The following is a 27,969-nucleotide window of genomic DNA, read 5'->3' on the forward strand; positions in this document are numbered from 1 at the left end:
TGTGAGAGTCTCCCACTTTGGCGATGTTCGAGTCCTGTGTATCCCTAAGCTCTCCGGGTAAGAGTCGGGGACCCAAATTAAGGCCCCCCAGAATGTCAAAGAACCCGAAGAACAAGTCCTGTCCCTGAAATGCTCTAGGCTCGGGCCCTTTGGAGCTGACAGCAGTGAGTTCCCCAGCAAGGATCGTGTCGGGTCTGGTCGAGGACTCAGGGACCGCATCCGCACCCTCCTCAAGGTCCTCCAAAGCATGGGCGCGAGCCGAATCAGCCGTTCCCGACTCAGCGGCCCTTGGCACAGATACTTGGGGGGCATCGTGCCCGACCTCTTCCTTTGTACTAAAGGGTTATCATCGTCATCATCATCCTCATCCTTATCCTCATCATCGGAACTTGCTCCGGAAGCTGAAGGTGAGACCTCGGCCTCAGCTCGAGGCCTGCGAGACATGGGCTTCTTTGATACAGGGGATTCGGAAGCCGTCCCCTTTTTCCTCTTCTTACCCTTATCCGGCTTAGAAGATCCTCCCTCGCCGGCAGGAGCCGCTCTCATCAGCACTCTGTTGCCATGGCTTGCGCAAGCATAATAATCAAAATTTATCAGCTTGGGGGATATGGTGAAGAAATATGAAAACATGATAGAGGTGGCAAGAAGGAGCTTACCATGATTCTTGGCCACCCATCGCATTCTAGCCAACTCCAGCCAAGAACGCTGGAGATAGGGGAACAAGGTATTTAATCCCCTAATCCACCCCAACATGTCCGCAACAGACTCGGAATACCAAAGGGCGGCTGCGTGAACAAAGGGAAAGTTAGTTTTTTGAGAAGAAAGTAAGAAGACAATAAAGCATACTAAAAAAGAAGCACTTACGCTTCATGTTCCACTCCTCCGGGAACGACATCTATTCAACCGGAATAATGTCAGAGGTCCTTACTCGGACAAACCGACTCATCCACCCTGATCCTTGTGCTAATTGATACTCGAGAAAAAGGGTTTCGAAGATTGAGGGTGAAGCTTGATCAAGCCTCGAAAAAGACGAGGTCCGTACAACCTGATCAAATGATCAAGGGTAAAAGTTGTACCCTTGACTTTGTTGGAAAAGTAACAAAGCATGTAAACTATCCACCAGAAAGAGAGATAAATTTGGCGCAGCGTCACCCGGTATTTACAGTAGAAGTCGAGAATGACTGGGTCTATAGCTGGAGAAGAAGGGTTGGAGGAGTCGACAGGGCCCGAAGTGAACGGGTATGTGTATACATAAAGAAAACAGGCCTTGTGGTTCGTTATGCACTCGTTAGGGCTAGGGATCTCAACTAGCACTTTCTTCTCCCATTGGCAATCCGCCCGCACTTTGTTTGTATCCTTCCTAACGCTAATGAACCAAGACACATGTTCGCATCGACTCGGCATAGATAAAGGTCTCTCGATGGAAAAATCCTTCAACCTATCGAACTCGGTGGGTGTACACTTTTCAACGGTAGGAGCCACTTTGGGATTACCCTTGGATTTATTCTTGGATGTTCGAGATGAAGAAGCGGCTTCATGTTTCTGAGGCACTGTCTTAGAGGTTCTGGCCTGGAAACTAAAAGTTTTCTTTTTCTCAAGAAGGAAGGCAGGAAACCAAGAACAAAAAAGAGGGGCGTAGAGGAAGATGGATTTGGCTCTGAAATCTTGAAGGAATCACAAAACTACAAGTCACTAAGCAATTGGGGTATTTATAGAAGCCGTATAGGCAACGAAAAAGCTGAACCAATAACGGTTCGTGGGTTTTTTGATAGTCGTGTTGACAGTGACCCTTGCGTGGCCATTGAGTTATGGCATTTAATGCCCTGATAGGCTGACGTCATGATGAGTGCAAGAGTTCAAAACTGTTTCCTATCATCATAATCTAGGAAACACGGGGACTATCTGTATACGATAAAATCCAAGGGACCGATTTTATGGTCATTTTAGGGATCCAAAGATGCACCTCCTAGAACCCGAGGTAGGGCCGAGGTGCGATCTGACACAATCTGGATTGACGACTGCCATAGAAAAATGGGGAGTTCCCTAGGCCCTTGATGGAAGTTGACAGGATGATGTGCTAATAAATGCACTTGTACTATACTAGGATTCCCCTGATCTATAAAGGGGTTCTTATTATTTTGTAAAGGGACACAATATACTTCATTCAATACAAGAACATTCTTCTGCTCTCTAACTAAAACATACTCTCTATTTGGCTATATTGCTTACATTTATTGCTTTATTTACATTTATTATACCTCATTAATTGTCCTTCATTTATTGCTTATTATTGATCATAAAGAGCCGCAATCGCAGCTCTCATACTGTTAATCCTCCCTTGATTGCCCTTAGCCTAGCATCCGGCTCGACCTCGAGGCCCGTATACGCCAGCTCGAGGCCCCGATTTCCAGCCCTTCGGTTTGGTCATTATACTATCTACAAGCTCTTATCTCATTTTCTAATCTCTTACATAGCATCTATTTCCTAAACAACTAGCATAAAAATAGATCACGTATTTTTAGAACCACAAATCAAATCTAATTATAATTACCAATTTCAAGGTAAACACTTAGATTATGGGTAAATTAACATGTATAAAATTGTGAAAATCATGTGTTTAGAGAAAAACTTAGGGTTTTTATAAAAATGAGATTCTACCAGGAAAATCATTATGAAACTTAGTGAAAATAATATATTATGTTCCCTACATCACGTGTAACAATTTCCTTGAGAAATTTCCGAAATTCGGGCACGTCGGCCCGGGGGTGAATTTTAGGAATCTTGCCTTTGAGGTTTGGTAATCACTTTAATAGTTAGAATATGAACTGTTGAACCTATAATGATTGCTTTTTACACCATTTGAATAGTTTTAGATTGTTCGGCTCCAATTTGAGGGTTTAAGCGCATTCTTGAGTTTGGAAGTAGGCTTTGAAGCGAGGTGAGTCTCTTTTCTAACTTTGTAAGAGGAAAAATTTACCTATAGGTGAATTTAATTAATATGTGATTATTTTGGGGGCTACGTACGCACGAAGTGACGAGAGTCCATATGTAGCTATTATTTCTATTATATCCGGGTAGTTTTAGGTTTACACCATGCTTTGTGGACACCATTATTTGATAATACGTGCTAATTGTAATAAAAGGAATTAAGTTTAGGATTTCTAAAGATTTTAGGGCTTCAAGTTGAATTGTCTTCATTTTTAAAAAGAATCAATAAAGGGTTATGATCTAAATGATAAAATTATACTTGACCGCGTCGCATGCATGATCCGTGAACGGGGTAATTCCTTAAATTTATATTTGATCATGTTGATGTATGATTCGCGAGTGGGATGAATATATGCGTCTATGGTTTGCGCCGTTCGACCCTCGGTAGTGCACATTTTACATTTATGTTGGATCGGGCCGAACGTCCTTGGTGGTATTTGTGTGTGATAATAGAACTGAAGCTCTTTATAGTTTGTATAATTTGCTGCTTGAAAGGTCACTTGTTTTAAATGAAGAAAATGCTTTGAATTCTTAAATATGATGGAAGGATTTTCCAGTTATTATTCTTGTTTTGAGCTTATTGTTATCTACATACATTATGATTTAAAATTGGAACTTCATATTTTTATATTATTAGCCTTGGTAATTGTCAGAGTCGACCCCTCATCCCTACTTCTTCGAGGTTAGATGAAATACTTATTGGGTACATATTTTTATGTACTCACGCTACACTTTTATACTTGATTGTACATGATTTGAGGCAGGTGCATCTGGCCACCAGTCCAGCGCTTGACTCCTTAGCTTGAGACTTCTCGGTGAACTTCCCTTTTGAGCCGTTCTGCAACAACTGGGGTCTCTCTTATGTCTTTATTTTCTATCTATTTCTTTTCAAACAGTAGGCTAGCATGATTTTGTATATTCTACTAGATTACCCAAATACTTGTGACACCGGGTCTTGGCACATATACTAGTAGACTTATGATTACGAATCGTATTTATTGCTTCTATTTATTTATGTTAAAACTTCAAACTCCAAAATTTTTATCAAATAAGGAGAAGTTATCACTTACTAATTTATTTAAACAGGAATTCACTAGTTGATCAGTGTTGGCTTGCCTAAAAACGGTGTTGGGTGCCAGCACGGCCAATAATGGAATTTGGGTCATGACACTATACTTCTACATATTGCATGCAGATGTTGGTTGTTGAGGTTGTTGTGGTCGATGAGAGCTAGATTTGAAGATGTACATGAGTTCCGGTTATTTGCAAATTCTTTTCTTAGAAGCGCATGATTTGTACTACCAGCCCTTTGGGAAAGTATAAGATTCAAAAAAACTCCTTTTGTTAATTGTCTTGTTAATATTATTGGAATTGGATAATTATTAGTTGGCTTACCTAGCTAGTTGGGTTAAGTTCCATCACGACTAGTGAATTTTGGGTCATAACAAAAATAGACCCCCGTTATAAAACTCCGCATGTAACAAATTTGTAATGAAATGGACGTTTATGCATGCTCGGACCTTTTACCTAAAAATTTACTATCTCTCCTTCCATGCTACTACCTAACAATTGTATGTGATGACACAAACTCTAGTTAGGAGCAAATAATTTTTTAGGTTGTTGCATTTGTTAAACTCAAGTTCAGGTCGCTTTCTACTGGATAATAAAGTAGTTTCATAACAAGAAAAGAGGAGTTTAAGAATTTGGTTACGACAAAAAATAATAGCACAAAGATCAATGGAATTTTTCCAAATAATTTAAGAATTTTGATTATGATAATTATAGAATGCTACGGTCTAATGGATTTTTTCTTTATTTTTTTAATATTTTCGTTTTTATTTATCCGATTAAGACTTGAAAGTCTTAACAATCTCAATTGATAAACTTTTGCATTAACTAATATTTTTGACGATTTTAATTACACTCTTGTTCTAATCTTTCTATCTAACATTTCGATCTGGAAATAAGCATTGACCCCTTGTATTCTCGAATATTTTATACGACTCTTTTAATTTTTTCCAAATCTGTATCATATTCAAGTGATCCTGTTCTCTTAGCCATTAGTGTATTTCCTTATAACTTTTTCAGAAGAATTTATCTACCACGAGTCTCTTTAGTTTAGTAGTTTCTTTCTGTTATTGTGTTTGCTTGTCGCTGGTTTGTTCACTCTTCATATGATAAAAATTAACTAGAATAAGTCCTTAGTCTTAGTTTTATTCATCTACACATATCAGTCACATAAACATGAAAAAACTACCTTAAAGAACAATAAGTAATGAGGAGATCTATGAAAGCATCTATATACTGATTAAAATATTGATGGAAGTATCTAACCTTCATTTCTTAAAAGAAATTGCTAGCTATTACAGAGAAAATAGCAAGGTGATTATGTATATTAACTCTCTTTCAATTGACTGGTTTACATGAATCATGGAAATACTCTCTTTCGTGATCCTTTGAGAATGGACGGGTTGTGTTCACATACACAAACTTTTGCATCTCCAAATGGTATGTGCTTACAATAAGATTTAATTAGCCTTGAACCATAGGCTTGTTGGCATGTTTTTGCGCATGCAGCTGGATCACATGTAATAATAATCTGTGAGTACCTTTAACAAAATTTCCTCCAATGGCCAAGACCATCAATAACACCAATGAAAAGACTCTCCTTAGATTCATTTTCATTTTTCGACTTCTTTTTTTGTATTTTTATTCAAAATGCCTTTCTCGGGAGTATTTCTCAATTGATTCTCTCGCTCTCTACCTTTGCTGATTCTTCGTATTTCTATTGATTTGATCTGGTTATGCTTTCTGGATTGGTCTCAATCTTTTGGATTTGGATTTTTTGTTCTTTTTATAAATGGATCTGGGATTTACAAATATGGATTCTCTAAACCGTCATTAACACACATAGCTCCCAACAGTCAGTCATATTTCTCTTTACCCATTTTTTCTTTTTTCTTTTTAATTCCCTATTGAAAATCCTTAACGTTGCTTACTCACCTAATCTAGTATTATTAACTGTTGGGTTTATTACAAATTCAGTGACTTTTTATAATTTTGTATACCCATTTTGATCTGTAACCTCAAATCATTTCTGGGTGTTGGAGATTTCATTGTGTTTTGTCCTTCCCAATCAATGATTGCTTACTGATAGTTGATTGCTAAGTCTGCGGCTGCTTCGCTGGGTTGTCTTTGTTCATATTGCAAGTGGTGCATCTGTTTCAATTGAAAAGAGCAATCGTTTTGCTCTGCTTCTTTGCTTACCAGTGGTAGCGGTGATAGCTCCTTCTGGTTTTTGGGTCGTGGTATTTTCTGTGTTTTCAGGAAGTCTCGGAGTATTGGAGACAAGTTGGGCGCACGAGCACTGGCAAAGGAGAGCAACCTGGGCGAGTGTCAGCAAGGGTGGTAGGAAGTGGGCGGGAACGTACAACTATATCGAGCACAGCAAATCAGCCACAGGTTTTGTTATCGGGAGTTGGTACCTCCTGTTTTACTATTTCCCTTTTGGTGTTAGCTAAATTACTGTTACTTTACTTCGCAATAGTTAAACCTTTCAACTAGGATACTAGTTACCACGTGTTTCCTTCTAGTTTGATTTGTGTACGTTGTGCACTAGCGAGTCTTCTCTAGATTGTTGTAGGTGTAGTGGCTGCAGTCTCGGATGATAGAATAAGGGCATGTCCTCGGGTGGGGCAGAGGGTGGGGTGGGGTTCAGGGGGTGGGTCGGGTAGCAGGGGAGGTAGAGGGGGCAAGGGAGCCTATAGGTTGAGAATCGAGTCATAGAACATAGGTTCACTAACGAGTAAATCCATAGAGTTGGCGAAAATCCTGCAGAAGAGGAAGATTAATATAGCGTGTGTCCAGGAGACTAGGTGGGTCGGATCGAGGGCGAACAACGTGGATGGGTATAAGTTGTGGTACTCTGGTGTCCTGAGGGGTAAGAATGGAGTGGATATCCTGGTAGATAGCCATCTTAGGGAGTCAGTGGTAGAGGTCAGGCGGGTGAATGATAGGCTAATGACTATTAAGTTGGTGGTGGGTGAAGGTACTTTAAATGTCGTTAGCGCGTATGCACCACAAGCAGGCTTGGATGAGGATATTAAAAGGCAATTTTGGGAGGGGTTGGATGAGATTGTTCGTAGTATACCGCCTTCTGAGAGGTTATTCATAGGAGGAGATTTCAATGGTCATATTGGGTTATCTGCAGGTGGGTACACTGAGGTGCATGGCGGATTTGGTTTCGGAGAGCGGAACGGAGGGGGCATTGCGCTGTTGGACTTTGCCAAGGCTTTCGATCTAGTCATTGCAAACTCGAGTTTTACGAAGCGGGATGAACATTTGGTTACTTACCAAAGTTCGGTGGCGAAGACTCAGATTGACTATCTCCTCCTCAGGAGAGGCGACAGAAGGTTGTGCGAGGACTGCAAGGTTATCCCAGGTGAGACCCTCTCAACGCAGCATAGGCTTTTGGTGATGGACATTTGTATTAGGATAAGGAGGAAGCAGAGGTCAGTACAAGGACGCCCCAGGATTAGGTGGGGCGCCTTAACTAAGGATAAAGCTAAAGAGTTGGAAGGAAGGTTATCGGCAATGGGAGCTTGGAGAAGTAGTGGGGACGCAAACACAATGTGGTCGACGACGGCGGACTGTATAAGAAAGGCGGCGAGAGAGGTGTTAGGGATATCTACGGGCCACTATGGTGGACACAAAGGAGATTGGTGGTGGAATGCAGTTGTCCAAGGTAAAGTGGAAGCAAAGAAGGCGGCTTACCTAAGGTTAGTAGGGAGCACTGACGAGGAGGAGAAGAGAGAGAACAGTCAAAGGTATAAGGTAGCTAGGAAGGAGGCGAAGATGGCAGTGACGGAGGCTAAGACGACAGCTTTTGCTCGTCTGTATGAGGAACTAAGGAACAAAGGTGGGGAGAAGAAGTTATTCCGACTCGCTAAGGCGAGAGAGAGGACAACTCGGGATCTGGACCAAGTGAGGTGCATAAAAGATGATGACGGCAAAGTTTTGATGGGAGATGACCAGATTAAGAGGAGGTGGCAGACCTACTTTCATAAACTTCTAAGTGAAGAAGGGGATCAGGATATTATACTTGGGGAATCGAGGAATGCCGACAGTCACCATGAAGTAAGTAATTGTAGGGACATTGAGATCGATGAAGTCATGGAGGCAATGCGTAAGATGAGAAGGGGCAGAGCTACCGGGCCAGACGAAATTCCGGTTGAACTGTGGAGGTGTGTGGGTAGAGCAGGCTTGGAATGGCTTACTGCATTGTTTAGTGTTATATTCAAGACTAATAGAATGCCTGAAGAGTGGAGGTGGAGTACAATGGTCCCGTTGTATAAGAACAAAGGTGATGTCCAGAGCTGTAACAACTATAGGGGCATCAAATTACTAAGTCATACCATGAAAGTTTGGGAGAGAGTGGTAGAAATGAGAGTGCGAAGGACGGTGTCTATTTCAGACAACCAGTTCGGGTTCATGCCGGGACGATCTACCACAGAAGCTATCCACCTTATTAGGAGGATGGTGGAACAGTACAGAGATAAGAAGAAGGATCTCCACATGGTGTTTATTGATCTGGAGAAAGCGTACGATAAGGTTCCTAGGAAGGTCTTATGGAGCTGCTTAGAGGATAAAGGGGTCCCGAGTAACTATATTAGGGTGATTAAAGACATGTATGATGGAGCTAAGACTCGGGTTAGGACAGTAGGAGGCGACTCTGAACACTTTCCAGTTATTACGGGGTTGCACCAAGGGTCTGCGCTCAGCCCATTCCTATTTGCCCTGGTGATGGATGCACTGACTCATCATATTCAAGGGGAGGTTCCATGGTGCATGCTATTTGCTGATGACATTATTCTAATTGACGAGACAAGAGGCGGCGTCAACGAGAGGCTAGAGATTTGGAGACATGCTCTTGAGTCTAAAGGTTTCAAGTTGAGTAGGACGAAGACGGAATACCTCGAGTGCAAATTTGGAGTTGAGCCGACGGAAGCGGGAGTTGAAGTGAGGCTTGACTCTCAAGTCATTCCCAAGAGAGGTAGTTTCAAGTACCTTGGATCGGTTATTCAGGGGATCGGGGAGATTGACGAGGATGTCACACACCGTATAGGGGTGGGGTGGATGAAGTGGAGGTTAGCGTCGGGAGTCTTGTGTGACAAGAAAGTGCCACCGTTACTAAAAGGTAAGTTTTATAGAGCAGTGGTTAGGCCTGCCATGTTGTATGGAACTGAATGTTGGCCGGTAAAGAACTCACACATCCAGAAGATGAAAGTAGCAGAGATGAGGATGTTGAGGTGGATGTGCGGGCATACAAGGATGGATAAGATTAGGAATGAAGATATTCGAGAGAAGGTGGGTGTGGCCCCCATGGAGGACAAGATGCGGGAAGTAAGACTCAGATGGTTCGGGCACATTCAGAGGAGGAGCACTGATGCACCGGTGAGGAGGTGTGAGCGACTGGCTGTAGTGGGCATGCGGAGAGGTAGAGGAAGACCTAAGAAGTATTGGGGAGAGGTGATTAGACAGGACATGGCGCGACTTAGGATTACTGAGGACATGACCCTTGATAGGGAATTATGGAGGTCGAGCATTAAGGTTGTAGGTTAGGGGAGAGTGTGAATATTTCTACAGCACAATAGAGTGAGACTATCCAGTTAGGAGTTAGACTAGGAATGTCATTGGTCGTCTATTGATGCAGGGCTTTACCTTCTAGTTGTATTATACCAGCCATCTATTTCGTATTTCGTATTTCGTATTCTGTATTTCATATTTCATATCTCTTATATATTGTTGTTATTTTTAATACGCATTTTTATGGTACTAATATATCATCTCCTATTGCTTTTTGAGCCGAGGGTCTCCTGGAAACAGCCTCTCTACCCTTCGGGGTAGGGGTAAGGTCTGCGTACATATTACCCTCCCCAGACCCCACTTGTGGGATTATACTGGGTCGTTGTTGTTGTTGTTGTTGTTGACTTCTTTTTTTGTATCAAGATATTTCTGCAATATTGGAGAAAAGTTTTAGTATTCTCTGTATGAAGAATTAGTTCGATATTTATGTAGACATAGTGGGTAAATAGTATGACCCGAAGTTGGTCAAACTTTTTCTATGTAGCAAGTTGAGTTAATGCATATTAATTTCTTTCTTTTTTTAAAATTTCTTTAACAATCCGTACACTCTTTAGAAATATATTAATTAGTTTTCTATTTGTAGATAACTGTGATGGTATGACATAAATGAAAAATTCTCATATGGAAATATAGTGAATAGTTCTTTATAAGTGTTTAATCATGATCGTGAGTCGAGATAGTATGATCAGAAGCTGATGCACCTTTTATTATGAAGCAAGAGATAAATACTGAGTTAATTCATATTAATTTTTTTTCTTTGTTTAAAATTTCTTTAACAATCATTACACTCTTTAGAATTATATTAAATAGTTTTTTATAAGTAGATAATCAGTGATAGTAACATGTACATGAAATTTCCCCATATGAAAGAGATGGATCCAATGAATTGATCTCAAACCTGCTACATCTGTTTTCCAAGAAGCATTTATGGAGTAACGTTAATTTATTTCTTATTCAAGCTACATTAATCAAAACATGTTCAAAAGTTTTCTTTTTAAAATATTTAAATTTGTATATCAGTTAAGAAAGAAGTTAAACCATCCAATAGAAAAGAGAAGGCTCCGGTTTAAATATAACAAATCAAGACTTTTGATTTAACCTTCATTTCATTTGTCGTACATGAACAAATCATATTTTGATTGTTTTTTTTTTTTTTGGCATATACAGGAACATGCACTTATTTCATTGAGGGTGGTTTGTTTTAAGCCGTTTTATCTATATTTATATTCATATCTATACTATATTAAAAATACAAAGGCTCTTAGTAAAATATCGTTCATATTTCTAATCCCTTAAAAATAAATTTTGCACTGGCAAAATAGTCATTTAACTATTTCCTTAATAATCAAATAAATTATTCGTATTAATCTTTCCTTATTTGGACTATGTAGAAAGTGTCACGACCCAAAACTAAACCCCATCGTGATGACGCCTATCGTGGGACTAGGCAAGCCAACATTTCCCAAAACACATTGAAAATTTACAAAAAGATAGTTCAAAATCTTTTCATAACAGAGATTTCATAAGAAGAGATAAACTCATAATAAAATGTGGAAAATATAGCCCCACATCGGGGTGTCACTAAGTCATGAGCATCTAAAACCAAATCAAAAATTCGGAATTTACAATAGTCCATCAATACTAAACAGAAAGAAAAGACAACAAGGGAAGGAGAGACAAGGGCTAAGGACGCTAGCAGCAACCTCGTAGATCTCCAAGAAGTCAACCACGCACGAGCTCAACGATCCCTGCGACCGGTCTCACCTGGATCTGCACATAAGGTGCAGGGAGTAACGTGAGTGCTTCCAATTCAGTAAGTAACAGAAATAAATAAGGAACTGAAAAATAGTAATGAGCTATACAAATAGAGTTATCTCAATATCTTTCAAATAAGAACAGTCATACTTTAGTTTAAGTCACATCAGTTTATGTTCAAGCAAACCAGATATCAAGTCTTCCAGAAATTTGTACAATATAGACAAATAACAACAAAGTGAAACAATTAACTAAAAGCAAGTACAGCCTCTCAAGGAAACAATCACTCAACTCATCTCAACAACTCAAACACTCAGCTCTCAGCCCTCAATAATCATACTCAATAGGTACATACGCTCATTGGGGTGTGTGTAGACTTCGGAGCGGCTCCTTCAGCCTAAGTGCTATATCTCTGCGGCGTACAGCCCGATCCAATATGTAAACATCCATAAGACTCGTTGCGACATGCAACCCGATTCAGTATAAATAATCAGCCCGAAGGCTTGTTGCAGCGTGAAACCCGATCCAATATATACATATATAGCCCGGGGCTGATTGCGGCGTGTAACCTGGTCCATTATATACTCTCACATAGCTCACAGCTTGGAACTCAAGCCCTATCTCATTCATAAACCTCTCCAATCCCTCGGGCTCTCAGAAAACATAGAATTCAGCCCAAACAAAGATAATAACATGATTCAATATTAAATAGGAGGGGACGAAGGTAAAATACGCAAGTAATATCATGGCTGACAACAAAAAAAGCTAATAGTAGTTAATTCAGCAAGTACACGACCTCACGGGTCTCAATAGTGATATCACAAGGCCTAAACAGGACTTCTAACATGAAGTGTAATCAATTTCCATAAAACTGAGGGAACACGTAGTAAATAGTAGGCTAATCGATTCTACAGTCTAACGGGCAAGACCAAGTCACAATCCCTATGGTGAACGCCCACACGCCCATCATCTAGCATGTACATCACCTCTAAAATAGTCATACGACACGATATCCGGGGTTTCATACCCTTATGACCAGATTTATAACCGTTACTTACCTCAATTCGAACAAAATCCAACTTCGCAATGCCTTTGCCTCTCGAATCGGCCTCCAAACGTCCCGAATCTCGCCAAAAGTAGTACAACATAATCAGTATATGCGAAAGAACCATTTCCTCAAGAAAAACTACGGGATTGGACTCAAATCCCGAAATTGGCTAAAACCCGCCCCCGGACCCACATCTTGAAATCTGACAAAAGTCACAAAACTAGAAATCTCATTCACTCACGAATCTACCCATACCAATTTCATCAAAATCCGACATCATTTGGTCCCTTAAATCCCCAAATTACTCTCTCTAAAATCCCAAGCCCTAACCCCCTATTTCACTTCAAAAATCCTACTAATTAGGTGGGAAATCAACAGGAAAACACCATAGCTAATCATAATAGAGCTCAAACAACTGAACTCAGTGAAAACCCCTTAAAATCCCTTCAAATATCATCCCAAAAGCTGCAAGGTCCTACTTGAAAATGGTGGAGATGAGCAAAAATTCATGAAGTCTTCTATTTATAGGTTCTGCCCAGGCTTTTCGCACCTGCGACTCAATATACACATATGCGGTGCCGCTTTTGCGCCAAAATCTCCGCATCTGTGGAAAATCACTTAAACTCCGCACCTTCGCTCTCTAGTCGAACATTACGAATCACTGAAAACAGCATCAAAAAACAAAGTTACCCTCAGATTCAAGCCTAAGAACTTCTAAACTTCCAAATTTCGCAAACGATGCCGAAACCTACCAAATCAAGTCCGAATGACCTCAAATTTTACACACATGTAAAAAATGACATCACGAACCTACTACAACTTCTGGAAATCCATTCCGACCCCGATATCAACTTTTCCACTGCCAACTGAAATCGCCAAATTTCAAACTTTCGCCAATTCAAGCCTATTTCTACTACGGACCTCCAAAACACATTCCGAACGCATTCCTAAGTACAAAAAGAAATCACCTAACAGAGCTAACAAAACCATCAAAATTCAAATCCGAGATAGTTTACACATAAGTCAACATCCGGTTGACTTTTCCAACTTAAGCTTCTCATAAAGAGACTAAATGTCTCAAATCCTCTCTGAAACCACTCCAGACCCAAACCAACTGACCCGACAATGATAATATAGCTAAAGGACACAAAAAAGAAGCAAAAATGGGGAAACGAGGTTATAACTCTCGAAACGACCGGCCGGGTTGTTACATCCTCCCCCTCTTAAACAAATGTTCGTCCTCGAACGGGTCTAGAAACATACCTAGGGCCTCGAATAGGTGTGGATATCTACTCCTCATCTCCCGCTTGGTCTGCCAAGTAGCCTCTTCCACGGGCTAACCTCTCCACTGGACTTTCACTTAAGCTATATCTTTTGATCTCAACTTTCGGACCTGTCGCTCCAAAATAGCCACTGGCTCCACATCAGAAGTCAAATCACCATATAACTAAATCGTGCTGAAATCCAAGACATGAGACGGATCGCCGATATACTTTCGGAGCATAGAAACATTAAATACTGGATGCACACCTAACAAGATTTTTGGTAAGGCAAGCTTATATGCCACCACCCAAATCCTCCAAAGCACCTCAAACGGCCCAATGAGCCAAGGGCTCAACTTGCACTTTGAATCTCATAACACCCTTCATGGGTGAAACCTTCAGCAAGACATTCTCCCCAACCATGTAAGACACATCACAGGCCTTTCTGTCGGCATAACTCTTCTATCTTGACTGTGCTGTGCGAAGCCGCTCCTGAATCACTTTCACCTTTTGTAATGCATCATGAACCAAGTCTGTATCCAAAAGCCTAGCCTCACCTGGCTCAAACCACCACATTGAAGGTTTACACTGCCTCCCATATAAAGCCTCATACGGAGCCATCTGAATACTCGACTAATAACTGTTGTTGTAGGAAAACTCCGCGAGTGGTAGAAACTGGTCCCACGAACAACCAAAATCAATGACACAAGCGCATAACATGTCCTCCAATATTTGAATAGTGCGCTCGGACTGTCCGTCCGTCTGAGGATGAAATGCTATTCTCTACTAAACCTGAGTGCCCAACTCTCACTGCACGACTCTCCAAAACTACTATGTAAATTGCGTGCCTCGGTTTGAAATGATGGAAACGGGCACACCGTGCAGGCGAACAATCTCTCTAATGTAAATCTACGCCAATCAGTCTGAAGAATAGGTAGTACTCACAGGAACGAAGTACGCGGATTTGGTTAGCCGATCCACAATCACCCAATAGCATCCAACTTCCTCGGAGTCCGTGGGAGCCCAACTACGAAATCCATGGTGATCCGCTCCCATTTCCACTCTGGAATCTTGCCTTCTCACAATTTAAGTTAAGGGATTCCTAGTTTGAACTTCAAATTAGGATTTAATTACAAGTATCCTTAGTCTTAATTAAATAAAAATGCAACCTCCTTTTGTTAAAATAAGTTGAGGCGTGCCATGCCAAACAAAAACTATAATTCATGGCCCTCATAAAATTAGACCAAGAGCTAACCCTTATAGAAAAAGGTTTGAGGTGTGCCATAAATCATCCACGGCCCTCACAAATGTTGCTATTAAAAATTGAATCTTCGTAGTCGCTTTAGGCGCGTTATTTAAATAATTCATCATAGCTACGGGTACGGTTCCTGTGACGTAGTTGTGATTTTTAAATATTAAAATTCAGGTGCACATTTCATGTGACCCAATTTCAATCATCAACAATGTTAAACAAAGCATAGTGCGAACCACCGGTGCATTTCATGTAGCTTGGTTTAAGACGTATTTTAAATAGCATTGAATTCTCCGTAGATAATTAAAAGCGGTTATAAAAGCTAAAAATGCACAATAGGTTAAAACATGTAGTAAATCAGATAATAAGCCAATTTTAACAGTTTAAGTGACCGTGCTAGAACCACGGAATCTGGGATTGCCTAACACCTTCTCCCGGGTTAACAGAATTCCTTATCTAGAATTTCTGATTCGCGGACTTCCAAAAAAAATAAAAATTTCCTCTATTTGGGATTTTAAAATAAATCGGTAACTTGGAACACCAAATAAACTATTCCAAGTGGCGACTCTAATAAATTAAATAATCTCATTTCGATTAATGTCACTTTAATTGGAAAACCTCCCTTGTATACCCCCTCGGGGTGGTAAAAAGGAGGTGTGATAGTCGCGCCCCTTTTTCTCGCGAAATCTGGTTTTGAAACATGACAACTCTTTTAAGGAAGGTGTTAAAAAAGAGAGTCGCTACCTAACGAGTTTGAGGTGCGTTAGGGAACCAATTTCAAATAACTTAGGTTTAACAGTTTGCATCACCAAATATTGGGTAAGGGCTCGAAATTACCTCGAAGAGAAGGTGTTAGGCACTCTTCGTGGTCCATAACTGTGGGTCCCGGCCGAACTCGAATTATATGAATTAGTCTATGTGATCAAATAAACGAAGAGAGAGCACAAAAATTGAAGAATTTTATTATAAACAGGTTTTTAACAGAGGGTACAACTATTTTTTATTCTAGTAGGAAAAGAAAGATAAAAAGGGGGAGGAGTCCTATGTTTTTTAGCCTAAAGGATCACCCCGTGCAACATAAATAATATTTTATAACTGCTTCCTGATGGGGTGTTACTCGTATTATTCAGCGGGCACAGACTATCATCTCATACAACACGATTACAATCTTTAAGTTGTTACCTAAAGCGTACTAGTTCAATTATAACTAGTACCCTATGCGTACATTACCCGTCTCATGCCTACGGTCTAGGAGGCGTTTGGACCTCTATTTTGGGTGGTCTAGACCTAACATAGGTTTCTCAAAATGAGAAAACTAGGCGACATATAAAGCAAGTTGGACTTCACATAAAAGCAGATTGCTTGGAAAATTTGAGAACATTCAAGGTACCCAATGCATTGATTCTTATTGCAGTATCATATCTGTAAAAGAATGGAGTAAGTTATTCTATTCTTTTTTTAAGGAATAATTTTGCTATTCTATAGAACTACCTTTCATCAAATCTAGTTGTTGCAGCTGAGTTTACAATTATGTCTATTTCTTTGCACATCTCATCGTTCAGCTCAGAATTTGTCCCCAAACTATCACAAGCTATATCACCAGCAACTGAGAAAATCTTGTCTTCTAGAAGGGAATGTAGGTTGGCACCCAACTTGTCCCTTAGAACGACAAAAAGATCCGTCTTTATAACCTGCACTTAAAACATATCCTTTAACTAATCACATCAAACATTAAACTCTGATAATCTTGAATTCTCATGTGGTATGCATTGGAGCTGTATAGTCTAATATGATGGTTGCTATTATTTCTACTGCTACTATTATTGGTTATGTTATAGTTTGGTAGTACGTACCTCGTTGTTAAAACGTTCTTTAGCTGAATTTGAATCTGGAGCTCTAATTAATAAGTAGAGCTTCTTCACATTTGGCTGGACTTGCAGTATCTTCTCAATGAGAACTACATTAATATATAACAAATGCACTATTAATATCATCTATGTAGTCATCTCCTCAGGAAGCACTGTTAGGGCAAATTGAGAGAGAGAGAGAGAAAGTACTCTTTGCTAGGTAGCCAGTTGCACCAGTGATGAAAATGGTCTTGCCCTCGAGAAACTGATTAATGCAGCTCGATTCCATTGATGGAGGAATGTCCATTGGAAGCGAGGAAATTTATGCAAAAGATATTATCAACTGGACTTTTAGTTAGGTACCAAGATTCAACCAGACTGCTAGCTTAAGCTATCTGTTGATCAGCAACAATTTTTGTCCTGTCCAATTATATACAGTGAACTACCGGATGACACATTATATTAAGGACACATGAAAAATTTCAAGCATTAATTAAGTATGAAAGATATCTAATTCCACATGGTGCAAACGAAGTTTCCAAATTTATGGAGATATTATTGATTAAGAAAGCGCTGTGAATGTGATTGAGCTGTTGCAATGTTTGGAAGAAAAGAGACGTAAGTAAAATATACTAAGCAGATTTCCTAGAATTATAAAACGAGATTTGCTAGAATTATGAAAATATGTTTGCAACAGACACATTATCAACAACATAAGGTACTCAATTGGTTGTAGTTCTAGTTTAGGTGTTTAAATGAAAAATGATAATAACTTTAAGGGGATTGTCCATGTATAATGCCTAAAATAATAGTGCTCCAATTATAAAGTGATCATTTACATGTCTTTTAAAATTTAACTGTAATTTAACACTTAAACGATACTTTTCTAAAATGTTTTAGCCAGACACAAGATAATCTCCTAAAGTACCTTCTTTTGGAACTTTGTTTGACAAAAAGTTATTTCAAAATAGAATGAAATTAGAAACAAAAGAAGGAATTGCAAAAAAGAAAAAAAAGAAAAGAGGGAGCTATTGTGAAGATTTTAAGTTCTCAATATATAAGTTAAGAGTCATACTCGTTCTCAAAGAGTTTATTAGTTTAATCAAGAAAAATATTAGGCTTTGACTCCTCAATATGAATTTAGAATCATCATTCAAATTGGATGATCAAAAAAACTAATTTCCGTTCAGCACAAACTATAGTTTTATGATATTATATAAAAAACAGAAAAATAATTACAATTCTACAATCAAAGTATTGTTTTTGACGGAAATAACATGTCATATATCCATCCGAAATACTTTCAAGTTTTTTATTAAAACAAAATAATATTAAATTCAACCATGCCGTGCTATGATGATAGTTTCACAAACAACGCGTCATTATCTTCAATGTATTTCAATACTAAGTACTCTAAGAATTGACGAAGATCTCCTAAAATTATTAAACAAAAAATTGCTTACAATATATACTATTTTATGGAAAGAAAAATAGTAAAAGATCAAGGAAGGAATATTTTTAAAGCTGAGTATAAAAATATGGCTGCAATATATTGCTGCCAAAATATGGGTAATTATCTTTGTCTTCAACTTGGATTAGTGGAGTTGCTAATTTGCGTGAGTCTTGCTTGTAGTTGTTTTAACTTTTGAATTTTAGTGGATGAATAATGCATATCAGATCCTTGGAAACAGTTCCACGAAATATCTTTGATTGTTTTCTAATCAGTTGAAGTGATGTTTTAAGTTTGCCACAGCTGAAAAAAAGATGTTGTTAATGGATTGACATAAATTATCAACAGAAACAAATTAAAACAACCTCATACTATGAGTATTCCCACAAGTGGGGTCTGGGGAGAATAGAGTTATATGCAGACCTTATCTACTTTTAAAAGGAAGAGAAGCTGTTTTCGAAAGACCTTCGACTCAGAAAGGGGAGAGGGGAGGGGCAATAACAAGCAAACCGATCTGACAAGTAAAACAAAAAATACAAACCTAGCAAAAGGTAATGCAATCAGAAATCGAAATATCTTGTCTAATCACCTCTCCTCGATACTTCTTCGGCCTGCCTCTACCTCTCTGTTGGCCCTCCCATGCCAGCCTCTCACACCTCCTCACCGGAGCATTAGTGTCTTTCCTCTTCAAAGGCCCGAACCATCTAAGTCTCGCCTCCCGCATCTTATCCTCTACAGGGGCCATATCCACCTTGTCCCTAATAACTTCATTTCTAACTTTATCTAACATGGTACGCCTGCACATCCACCTCAACATCCTCATCTCCGCCATCTTCATTTTCTCGACATGGTATGGTTTGACCGACCAACACTTTGCCCCATAAAGCATAGTCGATCTGACCACCACTCTATATAACTTACCTTTAAGTTTTGGTGACACATTCTTATCACACAAAATACCGGAAATGAGCCTCCATTTCATCCACCCCACCCCAATACGGTGTGTGATATCCTCATCAATCTCCCCATTCCCTTGTATAATATACCCAAGGTACTTGAAACTTTCTCTCTTAGGAATGACTTGTGACTCAAGCCTCACGTCTTCGTCCTCCTCCTGAGTCGCGTCACTTAACTTGCACTCCACATATTCTGTTTTGCTCCTGCTCAACTTGAAACCTTTAGACTCCAACGTCTGTCTCCAAACCTCTAACCTCTCATTAACACCACAAGGCATCTCGTCAATCAGTACAATATCATCTGCAAACAACATGCACTACGGCACATCTCCTTAAATGTGACGCGTCAGCATCGATCGTCAGGGCAAACAGAAATAGGCTGAGGGTTGACCCCTTATGCAGCCCCATTACAACCGGGGAGTGTTTTGAGTCCCCGTCCTCTCATTGTCCTCGCCCGAGTCTTAGCACCCTCGTACATGTCCTGAATAGCCCTAATGTATGCAACATGACCGCCTCTAGCCTCCAAATATCTCCACAACACCTCCCTCGGTAATCGTATTACCAATTTCTGCGACTAGATTTTTTTAATTAATGGATGTTTGGTTGTGAAAATAATTAATATAGTTTAAGTAAAATTGTCAACTATACGATAATTAGTCATTCTTGGCAGTCATCTTTATAGGGTTATGTGGATATAACTTGTTATGGAATTCACACTACAACAAAGGACTTGACTTCACTGTGGTGGAGAGATGCTATCACACGGCCTTCTACCTCATATATTGTTTCAAGCCAAGAACTTCAGGTCATTTGATAGTTTGTTGACTTATAACCTTGAGTTCGTTCTTCCATCTGCACTCATAATTAGATTGGTAACATTTTTCATCAAATATCAGGAGAAGAAATTAATGCACAATCTTTTCCAATATTAAGTTTTCCTGCAAGGATACATGGCTATGATGATTCTTTGGTAGTCTTACCTCTCACTATGGCAGTGAAAATTTCACATCAGGTTCATTACATGAACTTAAATGGAGTTGGTAGGAGGTTAGAGATAGCATGGTTATATGGTCCAACAGGTTAATAGAATTACCATGTAGCATGGCTATATGGTCCAACATATGTTTAGTTTTCTCGTTCTCCTTTTTATTTTATCATGTTTTCCCCCTTTTGTGCCCTCTGGAACAAATGCTATATGGTCCAACATATGTTTAGTTTTCTCGTTCTCCTTTTCCAACATATGTTTAGTTTTCTCGTTCTCCTTTTGGTCATTGTACATTAACATCATTTGACAGTAAGTCTAAGGGAATACAATCCCATTAAAACACTACTTGACTATTCTAAGTTATTTCAAGATGAGTCTACTCTGTCACCAGACCAATGGGTGATTTTATGTCTATGTTGCTAAAATTCTGCTGATAACCTATTATTCCAATGCTCAGGAAAGAAAAAAAGGTTATTTTATAAGCTTCTCATCAATAATAATATTTAAGAACTACTTTCATCTTACAAGCTTCTTATCGATTATTCCATGTGCAGGAACTTTGTACCTAAGTCATTATTGTTACTGATGGAGAGGGAATATTAGGACTTGGTAATCTTGGCTGTCAGGTAAATTTTTTAAATTATACTAGCTATTAGATTTATTGCCTAATAGCTTGTTATTTGAACAACTGGAAGAAACTAATTGGACGAAACATAATTGACCGAAAGTTCCTTGGTCTTTGGATTTTATGCTACTTAAATCAGGGTAGTCTCTCAACTATTTCTTTCTCGGTCTTCAGGTTCTCTTTATTTCAGCCACTTTTTGGTACCTTAATCATCGCAATAATTCTGGGTTGATTAGCTTGTTGATCTTGATAGAGTTGGGATCAACTATGTTTATATACTTTGACAAAAGCTAAAAAGAGGTGCGTGTTATACTAACTGATAATTGTAGTACCAGCTGATTTATTTGTGTTTGGCTTTTCATACATTATTTGGGTTTTTGCTGAATTGAGCTAAGATTTTCCAGAATAAAATTTATTGTTCAATCTTAAAATCAACTTCCAGATAGTATGGGCCCCGTCATTTATTTGTTTATTTCTCTTTCTTTTCTCAATTTTGATGGAAGATCTTGGCTCTGTTTCAAACCAGTTATAAAGTTCATTCTTTCTATTTGTGATGTAGCTTCTGATTAGCACTTCTTTTATGATCATATTTAGTAGTTAACAAACTTTGTGCATAATTAAATAAGTTGATTAACTCTTGAAGCTTCAATACAAGAAACTGGATTGAGTTTTCTTTAAATTCTCATGCTTGTGGTATTTGAGTTTATTGGTTATCTAGATGCTCTACTTTGAATCACTTGGGCATTTTGATAGTTTCAAATACTGAGCTTAGTTCGCTTGGAAAACTTCTTTGTACAATTTTGCTTGGTCAAACTTTCCCTTTGCTTTTATAAATGCGTTTTGCACTCTTTTACTCCAATCTATTGAGGCCATTCTTTTTCTATTAGAATCAAATTATGAGAATTATCAAAAATGATCTCTTAATTTTTTTCCTTAATAACAGGGATGAGGTTCTTAATCAATCACAAATGTTGTCGACCATGGAGGAGTTTGAAGGCCCTAAATCAATCACAAATGTTTACCGCTGCTTTTTTTAAATCAGTTTCAATGATACCAACGCTGAAATGTTACTTATGGTAACAATAGAAAGTAATGCAAATGATACATTCAATTTTGATCCAACAATTATTAAGTGGGAAAAATACTTCAAGGAAATTCATATTCCCGGACTAGTGAAGTACATTTTCTAAGAAGGAAGAATTATGGGAATAAAGGAGGCTGATATGCCACTCTGCTTAAAGCTTTGTTGCTGCTTAAATTCTATTTTGTAGTTTTTTAAGTAACTACGTTAGTTCAAGAAAATATTGGCAGTATTGATTCTGAATAAAGGAGACTGATATGCTACTCTGCTTACTTTAGAAAGCTGTGTTTGCGCTGCTTAAATTCCATTATGTAATTTTGTTAGTGACTACGTCAGTTCAAGAAAATATTGGCATTATTATATGTAAAGAAAATGAAGGACTACTTTTTCTATTTTGCAAAATAATTGATAATTATTGCCTCCAGTAAACTGAACTCAAAGTTTGGGTATATATATATATATATATATATATATATATATGTATCCGCAATAAAAACAATACCATATATCAATGTCACCCGTGGCGGAGCTAGGCAGCGGAAGGGATTTCATCTCCCCTCGCCAAAAATTACATTATACATATAAGTTAATTTTTTATTCATATATATATATATATATATATATATGTGTGTGTGTGTATTTTGCGTATTTATTTTTTTGAATCCCCTTGGTGAAAATTCTGCTTCCGAATGTGTATACGGATAAAACTGAGCTCATGATGCACCTCGACTTTTGACAAGATAAGTCAGGCTCGAGATGTGATGGCAAAGGGCCAAAATCAAGCCGAAAGTCCCGTCGAGCCAGAGCCCGGGGACATGATGCCTGCTCTCGGGAATATCGAGGTCATAGTTCTAGAATCGGTCCTAGCCTCGAACAACTTCGAAGGACATTGTCGACAATCAAGCATAACCAACGGAAAGCCAAAATATCCGTGACCGGCTGAATATCACGGCGGGGATCTCGGCATGTATCGATAGGGAACCGGCAATCAGTTAATCATAAGATTTTTTTACCTTTATAGAGTTGTACCTAATGTAGAACTCCCCTACTATATAAAGGGGGTCTGATTGGTCATAAAAACAACTATAACACGCGTTCAAAGGCAATATATTATTATTATTTTCTCTATTATTTAGATTTTTTCATTTGTTCATCAGTAATGACTATAGCGAACCCGGCTTGAGGGTGAACAATTTCACTAAGGCTGAAATTGTCTTCTTTGCATGGTTTGAATTCATTTTATCTTTATTTGTTCAATCTAATCTAATTTATAGCTTTGTGTCAAATTAATCTGCATATCCTTAAAACCATTTACAAATTAAATTGTTATTCGATTTTGAGGGTAAACAGTTTGGCGCCCACCATGAGGCTAAGAATAATAGTGGCAGTTTGATACAAACTTCTAACACACCCGATCGATGCTAGCTCGCATGTGGCCATCAACACAAACTTGCCTACCGATCCTGAGAATAGTATCCGCAGGGAAGTCCGGTCGGTTGCAAATACGCACGGCTGCAAATATGATGAGATCAATTTGCGAGTAATCTTCGAAATGTTATAGGCTCAACAAGCAGCAATAGCACGGCTCCAGAACCAGAGCCGCACGCCAAACAGGATTAAGCCCGAGCCATCTCAGGAAGTCATCCCCAGAAATGAATCGATCTCGGAGAGGTCGAATAAAAATGAGTCGGGGACCAACCCCGAGATCATGAAAATGCTCGAAGAACTAACAAAACGGATTAAATCGGGAGAGAAGAGAATCGAAGCCAATGACTAGAAGGTGAAAACCTACAATTCTAGGGTCAATCAAATCCTAGGAGCACTACTGGTATTGAAAGGCTGGACTCCAAGAATTTTGTTCAAACACCTTTTCCTCCAAGTGCTGCTCCAATGTCGATTCCCAAGAAGTTTCGCATGCCCGAGATTTTAAAGTACAACGGAATGACCGATCCAAATGAGCATGTGACCTCGTACGCATGTGCCATCAAAAGGGAATGATTTGGAGAACGATGAGATTAAGTCTGTCCTGCTAAAAAAGTTCAGGGAAACTTTGTCCAAGGGGGCTATGATATGGTACCACAACCTACCTCCTAATTATATTGACTCGTTTGCTATGTTTGCAGATTCCTTCGTGAAAGCACACACTGATCTCGTCCAAGTCATACCTCTATTCAAGGATATGAAACTATCGATGCAATAGTAGTACCCACAAGGAGTCGAAGTCGATTTTTCCAATGCTGATCTCGTCCAAGTCATACCTTTATTCAAGGTTAAAGCTTGTTTTATTGGATAGGGTGTATTATAGCTACGTCACGACCCCAAATACACCGACTGTGATGGCGCCTATAACAGTACTAGGCCAGCCAAAAAACACGAACAATATAGATGTCACGACCCAGATTTCCCACCCTCGGTATTCGTGATGGCGCCTACTAGTGAAAGCTAGGCAAGCCGATTAATTCAGTTATTAAAATTATTTTCAGTTATATCCCTTAGCAATTAAAAAACAACATAACAAGAACAAAAAAAATAATGATAACAAAAACAGTGCGGAAGACGAATGTTATAATTTAAAATAATACAAACTACGGAAGTCTAAGTACAACTCAACCCAAAATTTGGTGTCATAATATCACAGACCATCTATGAATACTACAAATAAAGTCTGAATAGAAATACACGAATCTGTCTCTGAATAAGTAAAAACAAAAAGAAAATGATAGGAGGAGACGCCAAGGCATGCGGACGCCTATAGGACTACCTCGGTTCGCCTGAATGGATTGAAGACAACACCCTCACTGCTGTCCAAAAGCTGCTGCACCGGGATCTGCACACAGTGCAGAGTGTAGTATCAGCACAATCGACCCCATGTGCTGGTAAGTGCCTAGCCTAACCTCGACGAAGTAGTGACAAGGATACGACCAGATTACCAAATAAACCTGTGCAGTTAAAGCATATACAGCAGAAAATAAAGATAGAAATGTATAGTTAAGGATAGTAGGGGGAAACATGCTGCGAGGAACATCAAGTAATGATAGAAGAATAGCTGATAAATATAAGGAACACCAAAGTTCAATTATTAACAAGAATCAGAAATATCAGACAAGTACACGACATCACCCTTCGTACTTTTACTCTCGTCCTCACCATAAAATCAATAAAATCGGCACATCACCCTTCGTGCTTTTACCTCACACAATCATGACACAAAATGATCCTTCGTGCATTATCACTCATATAATAGCACATAATTATACATCATGCGGCACGGCATCACCCTTCGTGCATTAACACTCTCTCACAAATATCATACACGGCATCACCCTTCGTGCTTTAACACTCTCTCACAAAAGTCATGCATGGCATCACCCTTCGTGCTTTAACACTCTTCCTTACCCAAACAACAATCACGAAGCAATAAGGGCAAGGGAATCATTAAAATCATAATAAAATCCCGGCAAGGGAACAATAGTACAACAATCATATCCCCTCAAAGAAAAAGAATATCAAAACAATAACATCCCGGCAAGGGAGATAACATTAAAACAACAACATCCCGGCAAGGGAGACAATATCATAATCCTCTTTTCTTTTTCACATTTACTTCACAACTCAATTCACAATATGAGCCAATGCTCTATAATGTTCAATTGCCAATTATACTTCCACAAATTATTTTACAACTTGAGTCAACGCTCTTCAATGTTCAAATACCAATATTACTTCCACAAGCCTTGCTTAACAATAGAAATCATCACATAAAGCATGAACAATACAAACAGAGTCACATTAATCATAGTATAAGACTCACGGGCATGCTTGACACCAACGTATAGATACTCGTCACCACGCCTATACGTCGTACTCAACAACTAGCACATAGCAAATAGGACACAACTCCTAATCCCTCTAGCTAAAGTTAGACCAAACACTTACCTCGATACCACGAACACAATTCAAGCCTCAACTACCGCTTTACCTCTTGTTTCCACCACCAATTCGCTTGTATATAGCCACAAGTTACTCAACTATATTAATAAATGCTAAATAAATCAATTCTAATGCATGAAAATAAGTTTTTCAATGATTTTCTAAAAAAGTCATTTAATCGATCCCAGGTCCACATGGTCAAAACCCGAGGTTCAAACCAAAAACTGATTACCCATTCACCTACGAACCCAAATATAAAGTTTGTTTTGAAATCGAACCTCAAATCAAGGTCCAAATTCCCAAATTTTGAAAAACCTAAGTTCTACCCAAAACACCCAATTTCCCCCATGAAAACCCTTTGATTTTGAGTTGAAATCTTGTGAAAAGTTGTTAAAAATTAATGAAAACAAGTTAGAAATGACTTACAATCGATTTGGAAGAGTACTTGTCTTTGAAAAATCGCCCAAAGGTGTTTAGGTTTTGAAAAGGGTTGAAAAATGGCGGAAAATGCGTCTAAGTTATGATTTAGCAGGTTGTAGATGTCGCAATTACGAACCCTTCAGAAGTCTGCTTTCTTCGCATTTCCGAAGATATTATCGCATTTGCGACCACCCAAAATTCTGAGGGCTTCGCATTTGCGACTACGACCCTCTGCATTTGTGATCAGATGGTCGCATTTGCGATCAGATGGTCGCATTTGCGATCAGGGCCTGCCCAAGCCTTCTTCGCATTTGCGATCATTCTTCGCATTTGTGAGCCAGCAGACCTACAACATACCAGCAATTTCCTAAGTCCAAATTTCACTCTGTGGCGTATCCAAAACTCACCTAAGTTCTCGGGGCTCCAAACCAAACATGCACGCAAGTCCAAAAACATAATACAGACTTACTTGTGTGATCAAATCATCAAAATAACATCAATAATTATGAATTTAGCACCAAAATCAAAGAAAAATCTCATGAACTCTTAAGTTCAATTTTTAACGACCGAAGTTTTGATTCACGTCATTTCAAGTCCATTCCTTACCAAATTTTACAGGCTCAACTTAAATACCATATAAGACTTGTACCGGGATCCAAAACCAAAATACGGGCCCGATACCATCAAATTCAAACATATTTTATTTCTAAAAACTCATATATATTCCAGAAAATAATTTTCTTTAAAAATTCATTTCTCGGGCTTGAGATCTCGGAATTCAATTCCCGGCATACGCCCAAGTCCCATATTTGCCTACGGATCCTTCGGGACCGTCAAATCACGGGTCCGGTTCCGTTTACCCAAAATGTTGACCGAAGTCAACCTAAATTCATTTTAAAAGCAAAATTCACTATTTTTCACAGATTTTCACATAATGGCTTTTTGGATACACGCCCGAATTGCGCATGCAAATTGAGGTGAGACAAAAAGAAGGTTTTAAGGCCCCGGAACACAAAATTTATTTTTAAAACATGTGATGACTTTTTGGGTCGTCACAATAGAAGATCTTTTGTAAAATTTGTATTATCTAAACAGATTAAGTCTCAAACCTTTCATTTATAAAATATCAAAAGAAATATGAGGAAACAAGTACGTAAATACATCAACCTAGCCCGAATCTGGTGTCACTAGTCATGAGCCATTAAATACAACTCAACACTGTCTGCTCAATACAAAACAAGTCTGAAATACAAAGTACTAGGATAAGGAGGAAGGCAGGGTTGCGAACGTCGTGCAACTACCTTGCAATCTCCGGATAAGACTCTGAGAGTGCTGGAAGCTCTCACTCTGATGCTCGAGCACCTGGATCTGCACACAAGGTGCAGGGAGTAACATGAGTACGCCAACTCAGTAAGTAACTAAAGTAAATAAAGTCTAAGTGCAGTGAAGAGCATTTAAAACCATATTCATACTAAATCAGGAATCTCAACAGAAATATCAAAGTCAAAATCTGCAGTTCAATAGCCAAATACCTTGTAAAAACTCCAGTTTTAGTGAAAATCCTTTAAAATATTTATTCTGCATTTTCAATAGAGGCTCAGTATAAAAGAAGAGTGAAAACAAGAAAATCTCATAAACAAGCCCTCTGGCAAAGTATCACTCATAAGTATAGCCTCTCGGGCAAGCCCCTTAGTCACTTGTGACTCAGCTCTCGTCAAAAGTACT

General features: G+C 38.9%; 2 protein-coding genes and 1 long non-coding RNA gene across 3 annotated transcripts; 2 read left to right on the forward strand and 1 right to left on the reverse strand.

Annotated features, from left to right (window-relative positions):
• The first annotated feature begins 1,053 nt into the window (after nt 1–1,053).
• LOC138869118 (uncharacterized) lies at nt 1,054–9,658 on the forward strand. The gene is made up of 4 exons (XM_070146709.1): nt 1,054–1,239; nt 1,603–1,752; nt 6,316–6,450; nt 9,085–9,658. The coding sequence occupies exons 1-4, from the start codon at nt 1,054–1,056 to the stop codon at nt 9,607–9,609; spliced, it is 996 nt and encodes a 331-aa protein (XP_070002810.1). The 3' UTR covers nt 9,610–9,658.
• A 9,130-nt stretch (nt 9,659–18,788) lies between these two features.
• On the reverse strand, nt 18,789–19,481 carry LOC138869119 (uncharacterized). Its single transcript, XM_070146710.1, has one exon. It carries the CDS (start codon nt 19,479–19,481, stop codon nt 18,789–18,791), a length of 693 nt encoding a protein of 230 aa, XP_070002811.1.
• Nucleotides 19,482–20,553: 1,072 nt separating this feature from the next.
• Nucleotides 20,554–22,210, forward strand: LOC104229162 (uncharacterized). Its single transcript, XR_711540.2, has 4 exons — nt 20,554–20,658; nt 20,743–20,814; nt 20,988–21,113; nt 21,757–22,210. It is a non-coding gene; the product is annotated as an uncharacterized lncRNA (long non-coding RNA).
• Nucleotides 22,211–27,969: the final 5,759 nt, after the last annotated feature.

This window comes from Nicotiana sylvestris, chromosome 5 (genome assembly GCF_000393655.2).
Source record: "Nicotiana sylvestris chromosome 5, ASM39365v2, whole genome shotgun sequence".
NCBI lineage: Eukaryota > Viridiplantae > Streptophyta > Magnoliopsida > Solanales > Solanaceae > Nicotiana > Nicotiana sylvestris.

What these genes read in the sequence shown, in the direction of transcription:
- LOC138869119 (XM_070146710.1), bottom strand. Translation starts at nt 19,481, where the DNA reads ATGCCTTGTGGTGTTAATGAGAGGTTAGAGGTTTGGAGACAGACGTTG.
- LOC138869118 (XM_070146709.1), top strand. Translation starts at nt 1,054, where the DNA reads ATGATCAAGGGTAAAAGTTGTACCCTTGACTTTGTTGGAAAAGTAACA. An exon ending in ACAGGGCCCGAAGTGAACGG is followed by an intron (nt 1,240 to 1,602) that starts GTATGTGTATAC and finishes TTTCTCAAGAAG; the next exon opens with GAAGGCAGGAAACCAAGAAC. An exon ending in AAAAAGCTGAACCAATAACG is followed by an intron (nt 1,753 to 6,315) that starts GTTCGTGGGTTT and finishes CTGTGTTTTCAG; the next exon opens with GAAGTCTCGGAGTATTGGAG.